This window comes from Sebastes fasciatus, chromosome 21 (genome assembly GCF_043250625.1).
Source record: "Sebastes fasciatus isolate fSebFas1 chromosome 21, fSebFas1.pri, whole genome shotgun sequence".
Lineage (NCBI taxonomy): Eukaryota > Metazoa > Chordata > Actinopteri > Perciformes > Sebastidae > Sebastes > Sebastes fasciatus.
Window position 1 is genome coordinate 10,978,923 of NC_133815.1, and position 20,176 is coordinate 10,999,098.

Sequence of the window (20,176 nt, forward strand, 5' to 3'; positions counted from 1 at the left end):
GTGCTGCCAGCAACACTCCCAGGGGAAGTTGACACGTTAGCGTGCACAAATGGCTCAGGGGAGATGGACTATATTTCAGATTTTAGAAGCTGTTTAAGAGGTGATGGATTTGCTTTTTTTCACACTCATAAAATATGAAAATATATGTGGCAGCAGCACTTCAGGGTCAGCGAGCTTCTGGGATACAGAAAGACAAACATGTATGGAGAGGAGTTAAAACTTTAGAAACTTTGTTTGAAACTAAATTAGAAGCTAATCCAGATTTATACCTAATTAAACATTGATAGCACTCTCATGTCTATTAGATATGAAGCCTGTTAGCTCAGCATAACGTTTCAAGTCTTTGTGCTCAAATAAAAAAGGTGATTACAGCGAATTTACAGCATATACAGCATGTGTTTACAGCATGTATTCATCATTTTTACTGTAAGATCAAAGTGAAACTAGGAGAAAATGGATATTCAGGGGACAATATTTAAGATTAATGAACCATTTTATTGTAGATAGAAGAAAGTGCAGTCTTGGAATAATTGTGAGAACCAGCAGATGTTAACACAGAGGTGTGGGGTATTAAGGGAAAAATGATGGACACAGCAGGGAATTATAATGTCAAATTTATATTAAAGAGTCTGCAACTAATATGAGGCTTCAGTCTTTCTGCAAATGTGCCCTTTGAAAACCTGCAGCAGCTGCAAGATTGCTACCCAAGTTACTATCTCTTTCATCTCATTAGAGGGTCTGTATGGTGTATAAGGTAGTGGAGCCGTAAAAGCCCCATCATCCCCTTCTCCAACAGTTATGAATAGTTGGATTATAGCCCATCTCAAAGAAAGAGTATTGACTCGCTGGGTCATAGATGCAGAGGCACAAGATGAGCAGGTAAAAAGCTGGAGGGAAAATAGCCCAGAGGTGTTGAAAAGAAGAAATGGATATCCAATCAGCAGAGATCTGAAAATGACTCTCTGAGAGGAGAGAAAAAAATGGATCTGAAGGAGAGGTTTGGGTCAGGCAGCATCACAGAAAACTGGTGTTCATGCTGATCTGCACCACATCTACCCCGCTGATGTGTGTTTAATTAAATAATTCAATATTCAAGTCAAATCAAGTTTACAGTCACAACACAGCAGGCATAAAAAAACATTAAATATTTTGCTTTTATTGGAGATTCAGCATAATTCAATTATTTAAAAAAAAAAAACTTAATTTGATTTAAGTGCTGGACAAAGTCTCACCAGAGACTACGTGTATAAGCAGACAGTTCAAAGCTGGAGAGTAAATGATGAGATATGACGGAGGTCTGTTTCAGAGTGTAGCAGCCACAAGGTTGTAAATATGGTCAGCCCTTGAGATTGGACAATGAGTGAAAACAGCCAGGTGTCTGATGATGGAGGGAATGAGAGGTCTGGAGGTCAAATAAGGGGCATAAAAAGTCTTTAAAAAACAGCTAAATCATACTGCAATTCACCAGAGAGAGGTCAAAATATACGCTTAAAGGTGAAGTTTCCCATCTTGGGAAAAACTCTCATTTTTGCTGAGACTCAGATGAGAAGATAAAAACTGCTCTCACTACATACATACTACATATGAGGCTACATCCAGCTGGAAGCACAGGGAAACCGCAAGCCTGACTCTATCCAAAGGTAAAAAAAAATCTGCCTAAGAGTACCTCTAAAGCGCACTAATTAACACAGTTTATCTTTTCTTTATTTTATAGGTGCCAAAACTGTGTGGAAAAAAGTGAGAAAACAAATTCTTGGTAGAAATTCAGTAGATGGAGAAGAGGATGCAAATGAGGATGAGACCTGGAGGGACCTCACAAGTAGAGAGTATGACCAGGGAGGGATGAAGAAGTCATGACTGATTTTGCATAATGGTGCCTTTAAGTGGCATCCTGTTTACCGTGTTGAGAGTCCATTTGAACGGCCCATTGACGGAGTATTCATGACCTCATAAGTAGAAATTTCTCAACAGCTGCGAGTTCACAAGTTGTGCTGCCATTTGTCAGAGCCCATTGAAGATATAGTTCCTTAAAGGGATAGTTTGGGTGTTTTGAAGTGTGGTTGTATGAGGTACTTATCCATAGTCAGTGTATTACCTACAGTAGATGACGGTCGGTATGTTCCCAGTTTGGAGAAACAGACAGGAGTTACCGTTTGGAACCAAAGCAATGTACTGCTGTGGACGGGGGGCCGGCAGCAGAGCCTATTTAAGCCTCCTAAAAGAAAGGCCCACTTAAAAAAATCAATATCAGTTTAAGTGTAGGCTATATTTAGAATATTTTCACCACTTTACCTTGCCATGAGACAGCTATAACAGTCTATGTTTCCAAACGGGAACTGAAGCCGTTATCTATGCTCTCGCCCAAAGAAACCAGGCTCCATTAAAAGAAACAGCAATTTTACCTCTCAAAAGACACGTTCGTTGCTGGTCTACGGCTGCCTTTACTGATTAGTTTGTTTGTGTTATTGTGTGACTTTGGTTAGTTTTAATTCACCAAAGTCACACAATAGCACAAACTAACTAACCGGTCAAGGCAGCGGTAGACCAGCAACCCCCGTGCTCTGCAAGTTCAAATTACAGGTTTTTCCAATGGAGTCTGGTGGCTTAGGGCGAGAGCATAGATGCATACAACGGCTTCAGTTCCCCATCAGAAAGGGCTGTCTGACGGCAAGGTAAAACTGTGAAAATATTCTAAATATAGCGCACACTTAAACTGATATTGATTTTTTTAGGTGGGCTTTCTTTTAGGTGGCTAAACACGTTTTTCCGCCGGCCCCGTCCACACTGACTGTAATACACTGACTATGGATAAGTACCTCATACAAACAACCCCACTTCAAAACACCCGAACAATCCCTTTAAGTGGCATCCTGTTTACCACGTTGAGAGTCCATTTGAATGGCCCACTGACTGAGTATTCATAACCTCATAAGTACACCAGTTATGCTACCATTTGTCAGAGCCCACGGAAGATATAGCTCCTTAACATGACCTTCAAATTTGTAGTGAATGGATTCATTCTTGAAAAGGAAACAAGAGGGAAGATCTTTTTTATTTGGCCGTCACCTGGCAACAGTGCACGACTTAGACCACTTCAATGCCAATCATACCAACATATACAAGGTTAAAAAGGGTTGTGTGGTGTTGAATGTTGCACTAATGTGGTATTCAGTTCACGAGTGGTGATGGCAATTACTTTTAAATTTTGTCTGCCTACTTCTTACCCCTAAAATGATGTTGAAATGCAGAAAAAGAGGAATCATCATTAATACAAAGGAATGACCAGAAGGCAGCGTATCAGTAACCGTGATCTCACAACACTTGAACACAAAGCATACATCACTACCAAGTCAAAAATACAATCGCACAAGTATGTTTTGAAGACATCATCTGCTGTGACATCACTAACTGTTTCTACCCTACCTATAGAGAGCCGTGCAGCATTACGTGATTCATTTAAACAGATCGACAGGGACAAGGCTCAAGAGTCAAGATTGAAAAAAAGTTTGTTGAGTCGGGTTGCTGCGGGAGCAAAAGTTTTGATAGGTCAGGTATTGAGAGCAACTTTAAAAGTCTTTGAGAGTTTGCAGACAGTGGAGGAGTGGAGAGCGACAAACAAGGACACAAGGTTTTGATAGAAAGGGATGCAAGTGGTAGAAATGCAAAAGACATGATTGCAAAAAGACAAATTTGAGGTCTGGAGCTTTTGAGTAGAACCATTAACGTGATTAAAATATTCTGGGTAATATAAAACAAGGCAGGAAGAAGAGGAAGGTTGTCGAGAGACAAAAGGTGATTCAGCAAAACGCTATTTTCTAAAGTTTCTCTTCCTTATCTCAGGTTAGTGAATCATCTCTCTTCCTCCCTCCACTCTGCCTGTGCTTGTTTCAAAATAAAGGTTTCATGAGCTGGATTCCTTGTTGTTTTCTTAGACCCCGGCTGTAATCTGTGACTGAGTTTACATTTTTAAACCTGGCTCACGTAAACATGCTGTTACAGTAACCTGGATTAACTGTTATCCTGGATTTGAGGTAGCTGGAGAACTCCCAATATCTGTCTGAAACAACATTTTCTTCAAAGCACCACTAGTTCATGAGGTCAACGCTATTATGGATACGTTTTTTTCCAGAGCATTGACGGTAAGGCTCTGCTGTTTAGAGAAGAGTAAGAGAGCGGCCTATTCTCCTCGCTCTTTGAATTGATGCAAAAAGTTCTGAAATTTTGCAGATTATTTTTGTAAATACCAACGATGTAATTACCAACGATGTAATTCTGCTCTTCATGAGTTAATATAGTTTGGTTCGCCCTGGGCTTTCTGCAGGGTTTCTAATCATTTTTAATGTCCACAGGAGGTGATGGAAAACCCACCAGTTTGATGACTTTAAAATGTCCATTTGCATGCAAGCAACACATTAAATTTTCGGTATCTACCCCAAAGGCTTGGCTGTATGCAAATACGCTTCAAGAAATAAAATTAATGAAAATATATAAATGTGTTGACCAGGCCTGAGCTAATGGCAAAATGAGAGCACAAGATTCAGTTTTGGCACCTAAAGGCTTGTTTGCCTCAAAATAAATTACTGAAGAAAATGAAGAAAATCTGAAACGTTTGCATGAGTCTAGTTGTCGGACGCTGGTCAGAGCTGGCCGATGCTACACTATGATTGGCCAGACTGCGTTCGAGGGGCGGAGCTTAGCGAAGGGGTCAATTACAGATATTAAGAGTATTGTCATTTTCTTGTTCTCAAGCTGAAAAGTTTGAAATGATATTTTACTACTGAACATTTCTCCAGTAGAAACTAAACATAATACAGAGACGTATTTACATTAAGTGAAGGAAGACGTGTTTACCTTTGTGCTCGTCGCTGAAGTAACTGAAGTAAGTGGGGCAGGTTATTGTAACCACCTCTCCGACTCTGGCTGAAGGCCAACAGGCGATGATATCCCACATGCCTTGGCAGCCTGCCAGGAGGAGACAACACCGTTAAAATGACATCACTCATATTGGGACAGACTAACACATACAGTACATGCTTAAATCATGTGCTTAACATGACACCCACACAGCAGCCGTTTTTCAGTTTTCATTCAGAGACAGAAAGATGATAATAGATATGTTGGTTTATGTTATAAATTTGATGCAAAATTTCTTTTGCACAAGATTTTAACACATATCTCAGGTTTATATCCATCTGCTTTAAATCCAATTACTTTTAGGCACTCATATCTAACAATGTCAATCTCCAAAATATACTGCCGTTTTAAGGAACTATTACTTTTTGTGACTGTTGTGTATTTTTCTATACATTCAATTATGCTTAAAAAAGGCTAATTTTATTAGCTCAGAAAACTGGCGTCTGTGTACTTGTTGTCTAGTCCTCAACCAAAGAATTTCTTAGTTGACTAACACTCATACAATTTTGTCGACAGATCTGTAAAAGAGTTTCTCCACAAAGAATCACACAAAAGGACCACTTTAAATCTTGTGTTTACCAGAGATGTGCTTATAAGTTTCTTGGAAATGAGACATTCAGCATGACAAAAAAGCATGAAAAACAACAAATCGAAAGAAATCTTAGTTGATTAAAACCAAAACGAATCATCGTCTACGAGGTGGCAGCCCTAGTAGTCAGTCTTTAATCTTACTTTGGTAAAGCTTTTGGTCCCCTTTATTCTCAATCTCACTTCCTTTGGATTCTGCTTGACATATTTTCATAACCTAAGAAATCCCATCATCACTTCCTTCAAGGACATCATGTCCATCATGAGAAAGTCCTTCCCTAAAGAGTGAAACCTGCACCACCGCTATTGTTCCGTCTCCTCGGACACGGCGTCTACTGAGACATGAACAAACATGTCGTACATTAATAGGAGTACAGGTTCTTTTGTGCCTAATTGTACAATCACACCATTTTCACGTTCTTTGAAATCTTTTCTATATTTGAAATTACAGTCACAGCACCGCGCACAGCTTGAAATAACAAAAACACAAGCGATGCACCGTTTCTGAGACAGATTGATTTCTGAGGTTGAAAAACTGAATGGAAGCACAGTCAGAAACAATTTCTGTCTGACAGCTTCGTTTGTACAACGATCTCTCTGTGTGTGTGTGTTTGTGTAGTGCTACACACAAGCTGTCAAGAAATATTCATTTCTATGCCTGTTCTGTTTCAAGGAAGCAAAGGAATAGTTGGACATGAATCTCTATATTTAATATGTTGCATAACCGCAGGGATGTATGGTTTCTCACAAATGCACACGCTGCTAATTCATTTATTAGGGATGTGACCTGTGAGAGTCGCTTGCACTACCTTCCTGTTGAGGAAGCAGATAGGGAAGTAAGAAGAGAAATGAGGGTCATTGCAGAGATAAGGAGGAGAGCTGTTCCTGTATATTCACTTAATGCACTATGCAGAGTGGAGGTCGGACTCTATACCTCCACTTACTCCCACAGCCACAGTGGGGGTTCAACTCTCACTTCAATCACCATGACCGACAACGATGTTATCAAAAAATCCAATCGTAACTTCATTCAGGGTTATTTTTGTGCTTTAACCTTATAATGTTATGTTCATCGTGACAAAAATCCTTCCCTCACTGGCTATAATGGCTCTCCACACTCACACAGGTGTTTTTAATTATTCTGCCTGATTAGACCTCCAATTAATCCCATAACGCAATGCGACACATTTTATGGATGTGAATATTACAGTTGTGTGACACTACGCCTGCCAGTGATGATGATGTGTCCGAAATCTCAATTTGTTGCACTCCAACACCCCCTGTCCGCTCTAATGTCTACATTATTGATAGTAATAAGATAAGATAAGATAAGATGAACCTTTATTAATCCCCGAGGGGAAAGTCAGGTGTCAAAGCAGCAAAGCGCAGGAGAGGTACAGGTGTACAAAAAATTATAAAAACAATAAATAGAGATACAGAATATACATAGTGAATGAACATAGCATGTACCGTCCGTCAATACAAAATGTAGTGTACAATAAATAGATGTAATGTAATGTATGTTATGTCAAGATTATTAGTCTTTGTCGTATTTTGATTGGGGTATTATCATGCTTTTTGTTTTTCCCAGAATGCTTTAGGTAATATAAAAGTATATTGTTGCCATAGAGTCAGTTAGTTAGCTGCTGAGTCTGTATTTGTTTACATTTTGGCAAACTGGAACCATTAAAAGTATGCAGAATTAGCTATTACTTTGAATTCATACCTGGCAGCTATAATTACATTTCTCTGTGACTAGGAGGCGTTCATGTGTTTCAAGACGGGAAGATATTCTTTGTAATATAGGTCAACATGTCACAGGAGACACAGGATCTGTTTACTGAATGGCTGCAGGTATTCTCTAGCCGCACTTCGCTGCTAAAAGTTAAACTTTCACCAACTTTTAGTTTGGCTGCAGAATCAAACAGCCGCAGCTTTTTACTCATGCATGTAGAGACAACTTACACTGGGTTATTTTGACACTGAAGAAAACAAAAAACGTGATGATTCTCAGTTAAGCTGTGTAGTTCGGAGCGTCTTGTTTCTATGATTTTTTTTGTCGTGGACGTTTATTTGTGACGGACATCTGGGATAATGAGTTCCTTCAAAAGTGCAAGTCAACACTGAATCCAAAAATATGCGTACCATGTCTGTGTGTTCAGATTTGACTGACGTATGACTCGAGGAGTACACATATTGATGCAAATTGCGGCAACCGGGCGGTGAGGGTTTTTAAGTACCTTATTGCCTTTCACCTCACGCAGTATCTTTGCCTCACGAGAGGTCTCTCCCTCCAGTTTGAAAACCTCTGCTACAGAGTAAATTAGCACGTGTCTATTATAGGGAATAGTGTATGAGTGAATGGCAACAGAGGTCACCCACAATCTAATAATAGTGAATAATTTGTTCCACCCTAAATGGTGCAAAAACTAAGAGAATAGTTGAAAACACCATCCTTCAACTCTGACTACTATACGGTTTATTTACCTTGAATGTGAATTGTAGGAGTCGTCTGCAGCAAAGTCAACATAAATTCAATGTGTCCTGTATTTCTGCCTGCTATAATGGTGCTTCATGTATAAACTCCCACACTGTATTACCTTTCCTCCCCTACTATTTACTCATTCTGTTTCCCATTTCCTCTAAATAGCCTCCTGCACTCCCCAAACAGAGAGAGGAAAATGCGTTTGATAATTACCTGAAGTGACGTTCCCAAAGGTGCTGTTCTCACAGCGCTCTCTCTCCAGCTCGATCTCGTTCACCACGTCACACATCTGCACCGACAGCACCTGTGGAGGAGGCAGAGTGCACATGTCAAGAATCAAACATGCTTCCATTAAACTGCAATTAGACACTGAAATACTTCGTATTCAGCTCAGGCCAGCAGACAGGTTACCTTCCAGTGAATATGTGCTAGTAAATATTTAGTTAACATTTCCCTTTATCACATTCCTGTATCTATGGCCTTTCAAGCCATGTTTTCCTGTTGGAACGAACCACCGGCTAATAATACACAGAAATGTTCTCTATGTCTGAAATCCCTCTTGCCTGGCAAATAGATGCTATCATGGAAATGGATTAGGAAGTGGAGAAGGCAGCCACGGAGTAATATACTGCGATTGTTCATCTGTGTCAACAAAAGGCTGAAAAATGCGGGCTGACAGCCGTCGGCGGAGAGCCGGTGGGTCAATGAAAATGTGTAAGACGAGCAGCGAGGAGCTCGAGAAGGTCAGTGGAGATGAAGAGAGAGAGAGTTGAGGAGCTTCACCCTGCTACCAAAGCTACACAAGACTCAAAGCAGTAAAGGTCACGGAGCAAACAGTGAAGCAGCCACAAAGTGCATAATATATTAACAATTATACAACTTGTGTCCTGCTAATTGGTCCTTACAGATGGTTTTATGTCTGTTTCATGAGTCAAAAGTGTAATGATCCTCATCAATCATCCACAAATGCCCTGTTTAGTCGAGGGTTGAGCTCCCAGTACACCTGACACTGTCTGTAACACACTGCTGACCTCCGATAAGACAAACAGTCATTAATGAAAAGGGACTCCTCCGAGAGCAACGGCAACGCTCTTCTTCTTAATGTTTCTCTCACAGCCTTGTTGAGCATTCATAGTAGTGGAATGACTCAATGTAATGAGGCAGAATAAACCCAGAAGTACGCGGTGTTCATCATTTACAACAAGGAGTAAGTACACCATCTCTACCTCGCCCGCTGTGCTTTGTGATATCTATTTTTGCAGGAACATTTAAGAGCACACAAGCACCTCAACACAAAACAGGATTTCTACGAGGAGCAGATGAAGCAGCACTTCTTCAGACACTCAATTCAGACACCTGAGATGGAGAATATAGGTTTCTTTCAAATTATTCTATTTCAATTCATCAAATCTGGTCAAATCTGATAAAAGCACAGCCATCAAAGATGCAGAAAAGAATTACTACAAGAAGTCTACATTTTGCGGCTACGGGATTTTTCTGAGAATTTCATCATCATTTTAGAAAATGACACAATTGCAGCTAATCCGGGCAAAAATGAAGATTTTCAGTGATATATTAAAGAATTCAGTTTACACGCAGGTAGCTACGGGTACTGGTAAGGGTGGACGGGGGAAAAAAGGCATGAAACAACAATGTAGCACAGCAACTTTGACGAAATACTGACAAGTACAAGTGGAAATGAACCAGTAAATGTACAACTGGGCTGATTAGGGGAAATGGGAAGCAGGTGAGCAGGTGGGCGGAGAAGGTCAGGTATAAAGGCTAATGAGGGAAAGTGGGAACAGATGAGGAGGTGGGCTTATTGTGTCGGGATGGAGGGAGTGGCTGGAGTCTTGGGCAGGTGGAGAAGTCAAAGGGCATTAGGTGGACAGGTAGAAAATGGCCATGGACAAGTTTGGAGAAGCAGATTGTGGCACACATGCAGAGTTTGATACTAAGGTTGTAGTCAAAAAGTCAAAAAACGACGCCCTGATGTCTTTTCCTAACCACTTTTCCTTGGCCTTGATGACAAACTTCATGACGTCACGGAAAGATGTGGAGGAGAATTCGGAAGGACAACCATGGTGTTCAGAGAATCCGACTGCACTTATACACTATAGGCTCCGTCATTATGATGCGACGGCGGAGGATGTTAGTGACGCAGGTCTGCCGTGCGTTCTGAAATAGGTCTTTCAGTGACAGGCTGCTTCACCTGCGGTGTGTGAAAGAGAGATACCACAGGTCCTTCTGCTGCTGGAACACTTTACATCAACATATAATAAAGGATTATTTTACATAACATGGACAACCGGTGAAAAATACTACTTCACCGAGTTTGGAATTTAAATTAAAAAATAATATATATGATAAATATTGAGTTAATTGTTCAAGTTATGGAGAAGAGGGATAGGACCATGTGTGTAGGCTGTAGTTCTTCCTACTCCTTTTTGAACATGTAATATTTATTTATGTTAATTATTTGTTTGACAGTTTGCTATATGGTTACTGTTTATTTTATTTGTTATTCTTGTTTTGTTTTACATGTTAGAAATAATTAAAAAACTAAATGGTTGTCACAGCCCACTCATATTTATCAACATTAATCCTAATTAGTACATGACTGTATGACAATGATAAGCACATTGTTTGTTTTGATGAACGGCAAAATGTCGCGGCGCTTTAAATGTTGCGGCGGGAAGGAATTGTGGGGCGGCATTATCTCCTCTCCTTTCGTAAAGGATGGTTCAGTGTATCCTATGTTAAAGGAGATAATAAAGGAAGCATTGAAGCGCCTTTCCTTTGTATTTAGAGAATGTAACCGGCTCTTATCATGGCTGCTACTCAGATACTTCCGGGTCATTTCACGTCAGAACGTCTGGCCGTCGGCTGTAGTCTTTGCGGTGTGTTCGGGTGCAACTTGTCGGTCAAAACAAAGGCGACGTGAGGCGACGCAACAGGCGGCCTTCGTCGCCTCCAATGCACATAGACTGAGAATGAACTTCTCAGTGACGTAGGAGAAATCTTGTGTCCAACTTTTGAAATATTTGCATTGGCATATTCATCGACTCCAGATTATTTAAAGACGGAGAATGAGTAGATGTAATTTTAGTAATTTCTAACTATGTAACTGAACTTTATGTTTGTGTAAAACCTCATCAGACACAAGTTATAAGCAGAGTATTTTATATGTTCCTAAAACATGTCTGGAGGGGACCTTTACATCCTACACATAGGGGCTCAAGGTAAAGGTAAAGGCTGCCATACCTCGATGTTATCACTTCTCCACACATCATTTCTGAGCCTCAGACTTTGCCTCTCTCACTCTTCTCCCCCCGTGGATGAGGTCGTCCTGACACTATCACAATCCACAGAACTTTGCTCTCAGGAGCGTTTGCCTGCAACCGATTACGGCAGCAAATCCAACATATCCTGAAGCCGTAGCCGCGCTGGCCGGGAGGCAGGAGAATCATCTGCTCACATTATCCGTGCAGAGCAACATGGACCGAGGAGGAAATCTCATGTTGGTCAGACCCTTTGGTAACCTTGGTTTTGATTAGCATGAAATTGACAATCAGGCAGCGTAACAACGGAGCACTAGAGAGAGGATTCAATCCAAAAGCCCCTCAGAGGGGAAAGTAATACCTTGTGATCACAGTGAACTTAAAGCAGAGAATATAATATCCTACAACCTGTACAACCTGGTCAATATGATTTAACATCAGCACTGTAATCCTCTCTTTTGAAAATCACTTCTCTATTAAGAATATCCGCATATATCACAATACACATATACTGTATGTCAGATGTATGCAAAATCATATATAAAATAATCAAAATGTTTGTTGCATTGGACTGTGTGCCACTATTGTGCATTAAATATCACTTAACTCTTCACACATGTAAAAAACTGCAGTAGCTCATTTTGTTACAGAACATAATAAAATGATGTGATCATATCTGACGGTGTTACACCAAAAGCTGTGACCGCAGAGCCAGCAACACATAAGGTCACCATTTCTGACAACTGTCGTCAGAAAATGTGACCCCCGCTGTACCTATCTTTTGCTTTTCTTTGAGAGTTTTGTGGATTTATCTTTAAATTAAAAAAATATCAAAATACATTTGTTTTTTTAACAATTTAGTTTTGTGTGTTTTCTATCACATATGCTATTTGCCTCATGTATTATACAGGTACGGTGGGGTCACGTCAGAAATGGTGACCTCATGTATTTCCATTTTCCGCTCCACTACATTTATTTGACATTTAGCTACTAGTTACTTTTAACATAAAATCATATGATATGCTTTTGTGATATTATGCGGTAATGTACTACTAATCTACCCAGTAGTATATAAAGTATCTGAATTGATTCCAAAGTGAATTACTACAACATTAAGATGTTGTTAGTGCTAAAAAAACAGAATAATATAATATTATATAAGAATATAACACTTTAAAAAGTGCCGTTCTGCATAATGAGTACTTTTACTTTTGATACTTTAAGTACATTTGATTGATAATAGACTACTTCTGTACTTTTACTTAACATTCTGAATTCAGGACTTGTAATAGAATATAGACTGTGGTATTTGTACTTTTACTTACACTGGTAACACCTGTGCTTTTCCTATTACAAGTCAAAATGTCTGCTGTGAATACAAAATATAATAATCATGCTGTTTGTGTCTCTAGTGGAACACTTAAATGAAGAAATCTTCAAATCAAGGCACAGACTGTGAGCAATCTCCAAACTCTAACAACCCAGATTCACAGTTTAATTTGATATGAAAGTGGGGTGTTGTTTTTGTTTCTCCCGAGTTTTGGGAAATGCGAACCAGTGGCAACAAACCTGAAAGTTTCCCCGAAAACTAGTAATGCTACATAAACAGTAGAGAAACTAGAACAAAGTCCCTCATCAGGGAGGGGAAATGGACATGATACAGGAATGTGTGCATGGACTTGTACTGTAGGCTGCTGGGATCAAGCTCTCTTCATTGCATGGAGATAGTTTATTAGTTCTTATATATACTAAAGCCTGTATATTGTGAATAGAGCCAGAACACACAAAGAGGGAGACCAATGATAACAAAATAATCAGGAGTGGTTGATTGTGGGGTACATGTCCTCATGTATGAAGATACAAGAGACGACCTGTCTGTCCTGGTGATTTATGCTCGAGCTCAAAATGCTGATGACAAATATGAATTGCCTGCCAGCTAGAGATGCTGAAAACGTACCTATAATATCGGACAGCCATGAATATTGCTGTAGTGGGCAATGAATCAAAACGTCAATCCCAAACTATGCAGATGATAAGTGGGTCTCTGCAAAGCCTCGGGGACGAACACACAAACAGAGTGTCTCCATGAGCAAAACATCTCATAAATACCTGCCAGCTTTGATGGTTTATTAACACAGAGCTCGTCACGATGACGGGCTGCCAGGCGTCAAGTTTTTAGCGATTGTTGTCATTTCCAGTCTTGCTTTGTTTGAGTACAAGATAACGATCAAATAAAAGACGAGGAGGGCTGACAGGAAAATGAAAGGAGAGGCTTGTGTCTGTGTGTGGCCACACAATGCAGAGTAATGTGTTTATCCCCATCCTACACTCCACCGGAGAGCAACATCTACCTACTACATCATGCACGTTTTCAGCCTCATGTTGTTTGACTTGGGGCTCATTAGTCAGTAAGCTAAATGTGTGCATTGGATTTAAAGATTAAACATGTTTCAAGCCAAACAAACATGCAAATACCGGTGTGTTGAATTACAATAAAAAATGTATCACAAAAAAAAGAAAATACAAGTAAATATTGAGCAAATTGCTCGGCATAATAGCATCTTAGAAGAAGAAAGAAAGAAAGAACGGCACTTTATTAATCCCCGAGGGGAAATTCAATTTTTTCACTCTGTTATTTTACACAGTAAACACAGGCCAAAAATACACACACACACGCAGGAACTAGAGAGATGTCAGAGCATCGGGGGTTTGGTGCCTTGCTCAAGGGCACCTCGGCAGTGCCTAAGAGGCAAACTGGCATCTCTCCAGCTACCAGTTCACACTCATTACTTGGTCTATGTGGGGATTTGAACCAGCAACCCTCCGGTTTCCAAGCCAAGTCCTTATGGACTGAGCTACTGCCGCCCCAATCATCCATATGTCTTAAAGATTTAGTTCTGTGAAATGCACTTTTTAGTTTTTTGCTATAAAGCTGAGACATTATATTCAATCTGTGAACAGACAGACGGGAATATGTACTGTAATCTCCAATATCTAGTGACAAAGTTCTTTGTAAATTCAAGCCTTGTTACAGCCTAAGTGTAATTTACTAAGTGGAGATTCACACGTTACTAAATTAAAATAGGTTGCAAAACACAAACTAGTTCTTACGAAGAGAGTTGTTACTACATATTCACACCAAGTAGTACTTTCGTACCGGTGTTATGTCGAATACTGTTTTCCGTCACTATGTGTTTCTCCCTACCTAAACCTGTTATCCCTAACCTTAACCGAGGGGGGCGCTGTCATTTTAACAAGAGGGAAACACTATTTGATGGGGGGAACAGAGTTCAACTTAACACCGGCGCTCCCTTAGGCCTCACTGCCAGGTATAGTGTAGCTGACTGAACCATTGACTGTATATAATGAACGACGCGTAGTGATTAGGGGCCTGCGGGTCCCGCCTACACACAGCCGCTGGAGCCAATCACGGGCCGAGCACGGCCGCAATAGCTGTTTGGCTAAAAAGACACAACCACTAACCATAATGTGTCTACAACTACATTTATGATCAAATTGACATCAAATGTTCTATTACACATTGACTCGTGACAGTAATGGAAAGTCAAAGTTACATCTCCTCTCTCATACAGTTCCCGAGCCTCCGGCTCCACGACTCCTTCAATCAGAGCAGCTGTCAATCACAGCTGTCAATCATGACATCACACAACCCCACCTCCCTTTTTTATAGCATCAAATATTGAACATACACATTTGAACATACATCAGCGTGGTAAGAACTACCTAAAATACATATTATATATTTAACGGATATGAGAGTGGTTTTGATCTTCTCATCTAACTCTTGGCAAAAAAAATGTGAATAAGAATATTTCTAAAAATGTCTTTTCCTTTAAATGTCAGTCAAGGTATGAATGATTATTTGTTTAAAATGTTTCTTCAGCTGGTTTCATGTTTGGAAAGAGGTCGGAAGGTGAAGTCACCCTCCATACTCCTCTCCTATCTCCTCTCCTATCTCCTCTCCTATCTCCTCTTCTCCCATCTGCGTCGTGTTAAGCAGTTAACGGTGACATCCAGCCACTAACATGCACTTTTTAACCACTTATGGGACTTTCTGCAGCTCCCCTCGACATCACATTTCCTCACTAGATATATTGATGACACATGTCAGATTATGTTATTGTAAAGCAGGAGGATCATGGAAAGCACTGGAAACACCGGGAGCACACGGGCAAAGTGTTTTCCACACTATAAGAGCCACTAAAATATGTCAAGAAAATGACGTGTGGTTGATCTTTTATAGCCTCGGGGTGGGCCAGACATCTGAGAGTTGCCAGAAGTGAGGAGGAAGACTTTTTCACACAGTCACTATGGATGTTCACAGTCTATTCTGCCTGGAAAGAGCTTCATTGAGAGGCATTGAAAGAAGCCATGCTGAGATCCACCCAAAGAAGCATCTTAGACTCACATATCTTTTCCATTTCTTTCACATATTTCTAAAACAAACAGCGTTGTCATTCCTGATCACTGAAATGACACTGATACCTGTCAGAGATCAGATGCAGCAGTAAAGTCCCTGTCAGGAGCTGTGTGCAGTGAGAGGAACGGCAGCAGAGCGCTTCTGATGTTCCTTAATGGAGATAAAACATTTCTGGAAAATAAGACGTAACCGCAGATGACACTTGGTTTTAAGTCCCCAAAGCAATTTAGAGCAGGCCAACAGGGTTTCTTATCATGTTCAAAGTCACTCATTGATTGTTTATTTAATTCACATACAACCCTCATGCAGCAAAGCACTGAAAGGTGATTTATCACCATGTGGCAATACTCAAAGGCTTTCCCTCCAATAATCTAAACCCTGAGAGAGTACAAATATATACCCTGTTTATGAGTAACAGTATTGCCTTCAGTAACATAAATATGCTTATTTCCATTTGAAAAGACTTCTGATCAACCAGTTATCAGATTGTCATTAAAACTGATATTTATAGTAATCATTCAATTGTCAAAATGAGCAGGAAATTAAACTCTTCGATAAGAAGGGATTGACTTCAGACAGGTAAAAGTGTCTAAAATCAGAAACAGATCTGGTATTTAATGGCAATGTGAACAGAAAAAAAACACTTAATCTAACAATTTCAATTCTGATTTTTTTGGATGAAATATGTTTCGGATTTGTCATGAGTCATTAGGACATCCTCGAACAAAATAAATAAGTAATAAATAAATAAAAAATGAATAAATACATAAATTAAATGGCTTTTAAAATAGGTTAAATGCCAGACAATATCATAATAAATAAGGGACTAAACACTTTTTACATTGTATCAGTGAATGCAAAAAATATAGATAGCTAGATAGATAGATAGATAGATAGATAGATTTTGGAGCAAACAAAATGTATTGTGGCTCATAAATAAACACACAGCTGTAGGCTATAATACAACAAGCTGAATCATGATTTCCAAACTCATCTAAATTTGGCTGTAAGGAGGTTTTACGCATGACTTTGATGTAAAACTAATAGTCCTTGACTTGAACTGACTCTTCACCACAGACCATTAAAGACAGTTTATACCTTTTAAAATAAAAATATATATATATATATATATATATATAGTTAAAGTAAACAACAGCCTACTTACTTTTGGCAGATGTCCATAGAACAGCAGTAGAAAGAGCAGCTGTGAAGCATCCATTCTGTCTTTTAGTTTCACAGTTTTCTTGTTAAAGACTCCTCGATATCTGCAAAAACTCCTTTAGTGATGTATGTAAAAGTGTGTGTGAGGAAAGCGACGCTGTTGTTTTTGTGTGTTTAGAGGAAGCGCTGCTGTCGCTCTGACTGCTCTGCGCTCTGACTGCTCTGCGCTCCTCTCTGTGCGCTTCTCTCTGTGGAGAGCTGGAGAGCTGCATCTGAATTGCTGTACCCGCCCCTCTCATCACCCCCTCATACCCCTCCACCAACCCCCCATTCACAACTCCAGTCCCATTGTCGCAGGGGGCGGATTGTTAACAAGGCTGTCAGGCTGCTGGTGGTGGACTAATGTGCTTAAAGGAGGATGACGTAAGGATGAAGACCTCTTATTAATTGCTGTGTAACCCCTGACTCATCCTTTGTGATGTTCAAGAGCCACGTTTACAACCAAATCTAATTTAATTTTTAACACATTTTCTGCAAATCTGCAAAAGAAAATGTATTTTTTCCATATTCATATCAATATTTGCGATAAACAGTAGGTGGCGCTAATTCTCCAGTTAGGTGTCATCATTATACCACTGCAGAAGAAGACGACTAAAGAAGACTAGCTGTGGGTTCCAATACCCATACTACCATATAAGATAGATAGATAGAGAGTAACTTTATTGATCCCGAGGGAAATTCAAGTTTCCAGCATCACAGTTCCATAGTGCAAAACATGTTAGTAAAAAGGCAGTAAAAAAGTTAGTAGTGCAAAGTACAAAAAATTATACCACATATAAAAATACAAGGAGATGAAGAAAACTGTTCAAACTGAATATAGTGCAGAGTAACAGCTGTGATACAGGACTATTAAAAAAGTGAATATAGTGCAGAAGAGACTGTTCAAAATGAGTATAGTGCAGGGTAACTCCAGTAGCTTAGTCTATGAAAGTGCACTGTGTGCATTATTATCTGTCCTGCAGACCAAAGTCCTCCTTTGTTGTACAGTTTGATGGCTCTTTAAAGCGTCATTTCACCACTATAATAACAATAATGTTATAACACAACACCAGCACATATGGAGACGTGCAGGCCAACATGAATATTATGGTGCTCCCTTTTGGACAAAATATACAAGGAAACATTTTTTTTTTTTTTTTTTTACCGTTGTTGATTGCTTCTACGGAATTTTGGACTTGAGGTTGTAAAAGCCCGTAAAAGTGAGCCAAAGGTCGGATAAGACCTGCTGTTCACTTCCGCCACACCCTGGCAGAAACATCGAGACAGCACAAGAGACAACATGAGGAAAACAAGTGCGCCGCGCTTGATGATTTTTCAACCAGCGATTATGACATTAATGCCAGCTAGACAGAATAAAGCTCTGTCTGTCATGACAATAGTACTGTACTGAAGGCCACTTCATCACTCCAGATACTGTAGATTTAACAGATACCTGCTGTCTTCAGACGGCTGTAAAGAGTCACCCGAGTAAAGGAAAGGCTTTCAGTACAGTTCTATTGTCATGACAGACAGAGCTTTATTCTGTCTAGCTGGCATTAATGTCATAACCACTGGTTGAAAAATCAGCCTTATCATGATGTCGAACAAATTAACTAAATTACATATTATACCAAATAGACTAGAAATTATTGAAAAACCTTATAAACCACCAAACAGAATACAGAAAGTTAGTGATTTCAGTTTTTTAGTGAACTGTTGGATTTATTATGTACAAAAGTGCTTACAATGACCTGAAATAACCTGCTTATAAGGGAAGCTGAAAACTGTTGTATTGTTTCATGATTGCTCAATAACTGTCTCTCAATTATTAGCTTCTAAGGGCATAACTCAGGGTGAAGGAATGAAGGACTTGGGGGCTGTTCAGTTGTTGTTGCACTGTTTTGTTCCTTGAGGAGGTGATTCGGTGACTGTAGATTTCTATATAGTCACATTGTAATAATCTCCGGCAGCATTTGGAGAGGCTTTGAACTACTCAAGGGCGAGGACAGGGGGGAGGCACACGGGACTGCATGTTCTGTTCTTTTCACAAGGTCACGGGAGGATGGAGTCAGAAGAAGAAACAAAAAAGAAGATATGCAGCAAAAACATCACGTGCCATAAGCTCATGACTATTGATATTGTGTAAACCATAAAAACGCTGGATCAGGGATAGCTCGGGGTTCAGACTTCGCGAACTGACCCATGCATTGTATGTTGTCAGGGACACGTTGATTGGATCCAGAATTCTGTAAACTCTGTTATCTTACTTATGCAACATTAATTGTTCGGAATAAATTGTATTATTATGCTTTAACCCGTCTGTTTGGAAAATCTCTTTGTCACACAAGATTAACCAACACGTAACTGTGCCCTGACCTCTTGGAGGTAGAAGGCCGGTTCCTTCAGAACTCAGGCTGATTAATCCTCATATTAGACTATGATGTCTGAAGGTTGGCAAACATGCTGGTATTTCATTTCAGGTAAGTGCGGCGCAGAGTATTCGATTTGAGACGACCATACCCCGTTGAAATTCACGCACTACTCAAGTAAGTACAGAGTGCACACAGTGCACTACATTGAAGTGTACCTCTGGAAGTATGTGGATTGGAACACACTGTTAGTATGTCCCAATACATAGTATGTCAAAGTAGTATGCCAAAAGTATCAGGATGTCCGACTACATCCAGTCGCATTTTGCAGTGGACAGACAGGTGACAGCAGGGCTGATGAGGAGCAGGTGAAAATCATCAGTTTTCCCGCCTCAATCACAGAGGCAGGAAAACACACAAAGCCAGGAAGCAAAGCAGACACATGGGGAAAGTGAACTTACAAAATAAAACAGGAAAAAGATTATGACAAATCCCAGGACCATCTGTGCGTTCCAATACCCAAAGTACCATATTATTCAGTGTGCCAGAAAAAGATTTAGTATGTCCCAATACATAGTATGTCAAAGGCAGTATGCCAAAAATACCAGGATGTCCTACTACATCCGGTCACATTTTGCAGTATGCAAACCAGCATGCTTTTCTGGCTAATCTGACCCACAATCCTCTGCGCAGAGGATATATATAAGCAAGAGGGTCAAAGTTCAAGGGGCAATGTTATGAGGAAGTAGTATGTCCCAAATCAAGCCCCGAGGAAGAGCGCTGGTCGTTGATCCCAATATTCGTAATGGCCAAACGGCGTTACTACAACTTCCGTGTCCATCATGTGATGCCATTGGGCCCCAAAAGACTTTTCCTCATAGACTTACATTGGGAAAGA

The 20,176-nt window shown here is 39.9% G+C and overlaps 1 protein-coding gene across 2 annotated transcripts in view; it reads right to left on the bottom strand.

Annotated features, from left to right (window-relative positions):
- Positions 1-17,078, bottom strand: part of vipr1b (vasoactive intestinal peptide receptor 1b) — a 52,549-nt gene extending 35,471 nt beyond the window's left edge. For both annotated transcript variants that reach the window (XM_074621571.1, XM_074621572.1), the window contains exons 1-3: positions 16,875-17,078; positions 8,201-8,291; positions 4,852-4,962 (exon numbers count right to left, since the gene is read on the bottom strand). In XM_074621571.1, coding sequence (XP_074477672.1) covers positions 4,852-4,962; positions 8,201-8,291; positions 16,875-16,928 — 256 coding nt within the window. In that variant the 5' untranslated portion in view covers positions 16,929-17,078. The remainder of the gene's footprint in view (positions 1-4,851; positions 4,963-8,200; positions 8,292-16,874) is intronic.
- Positions 17,079-20,176: the final 3,098 nt, after the last annotated feature.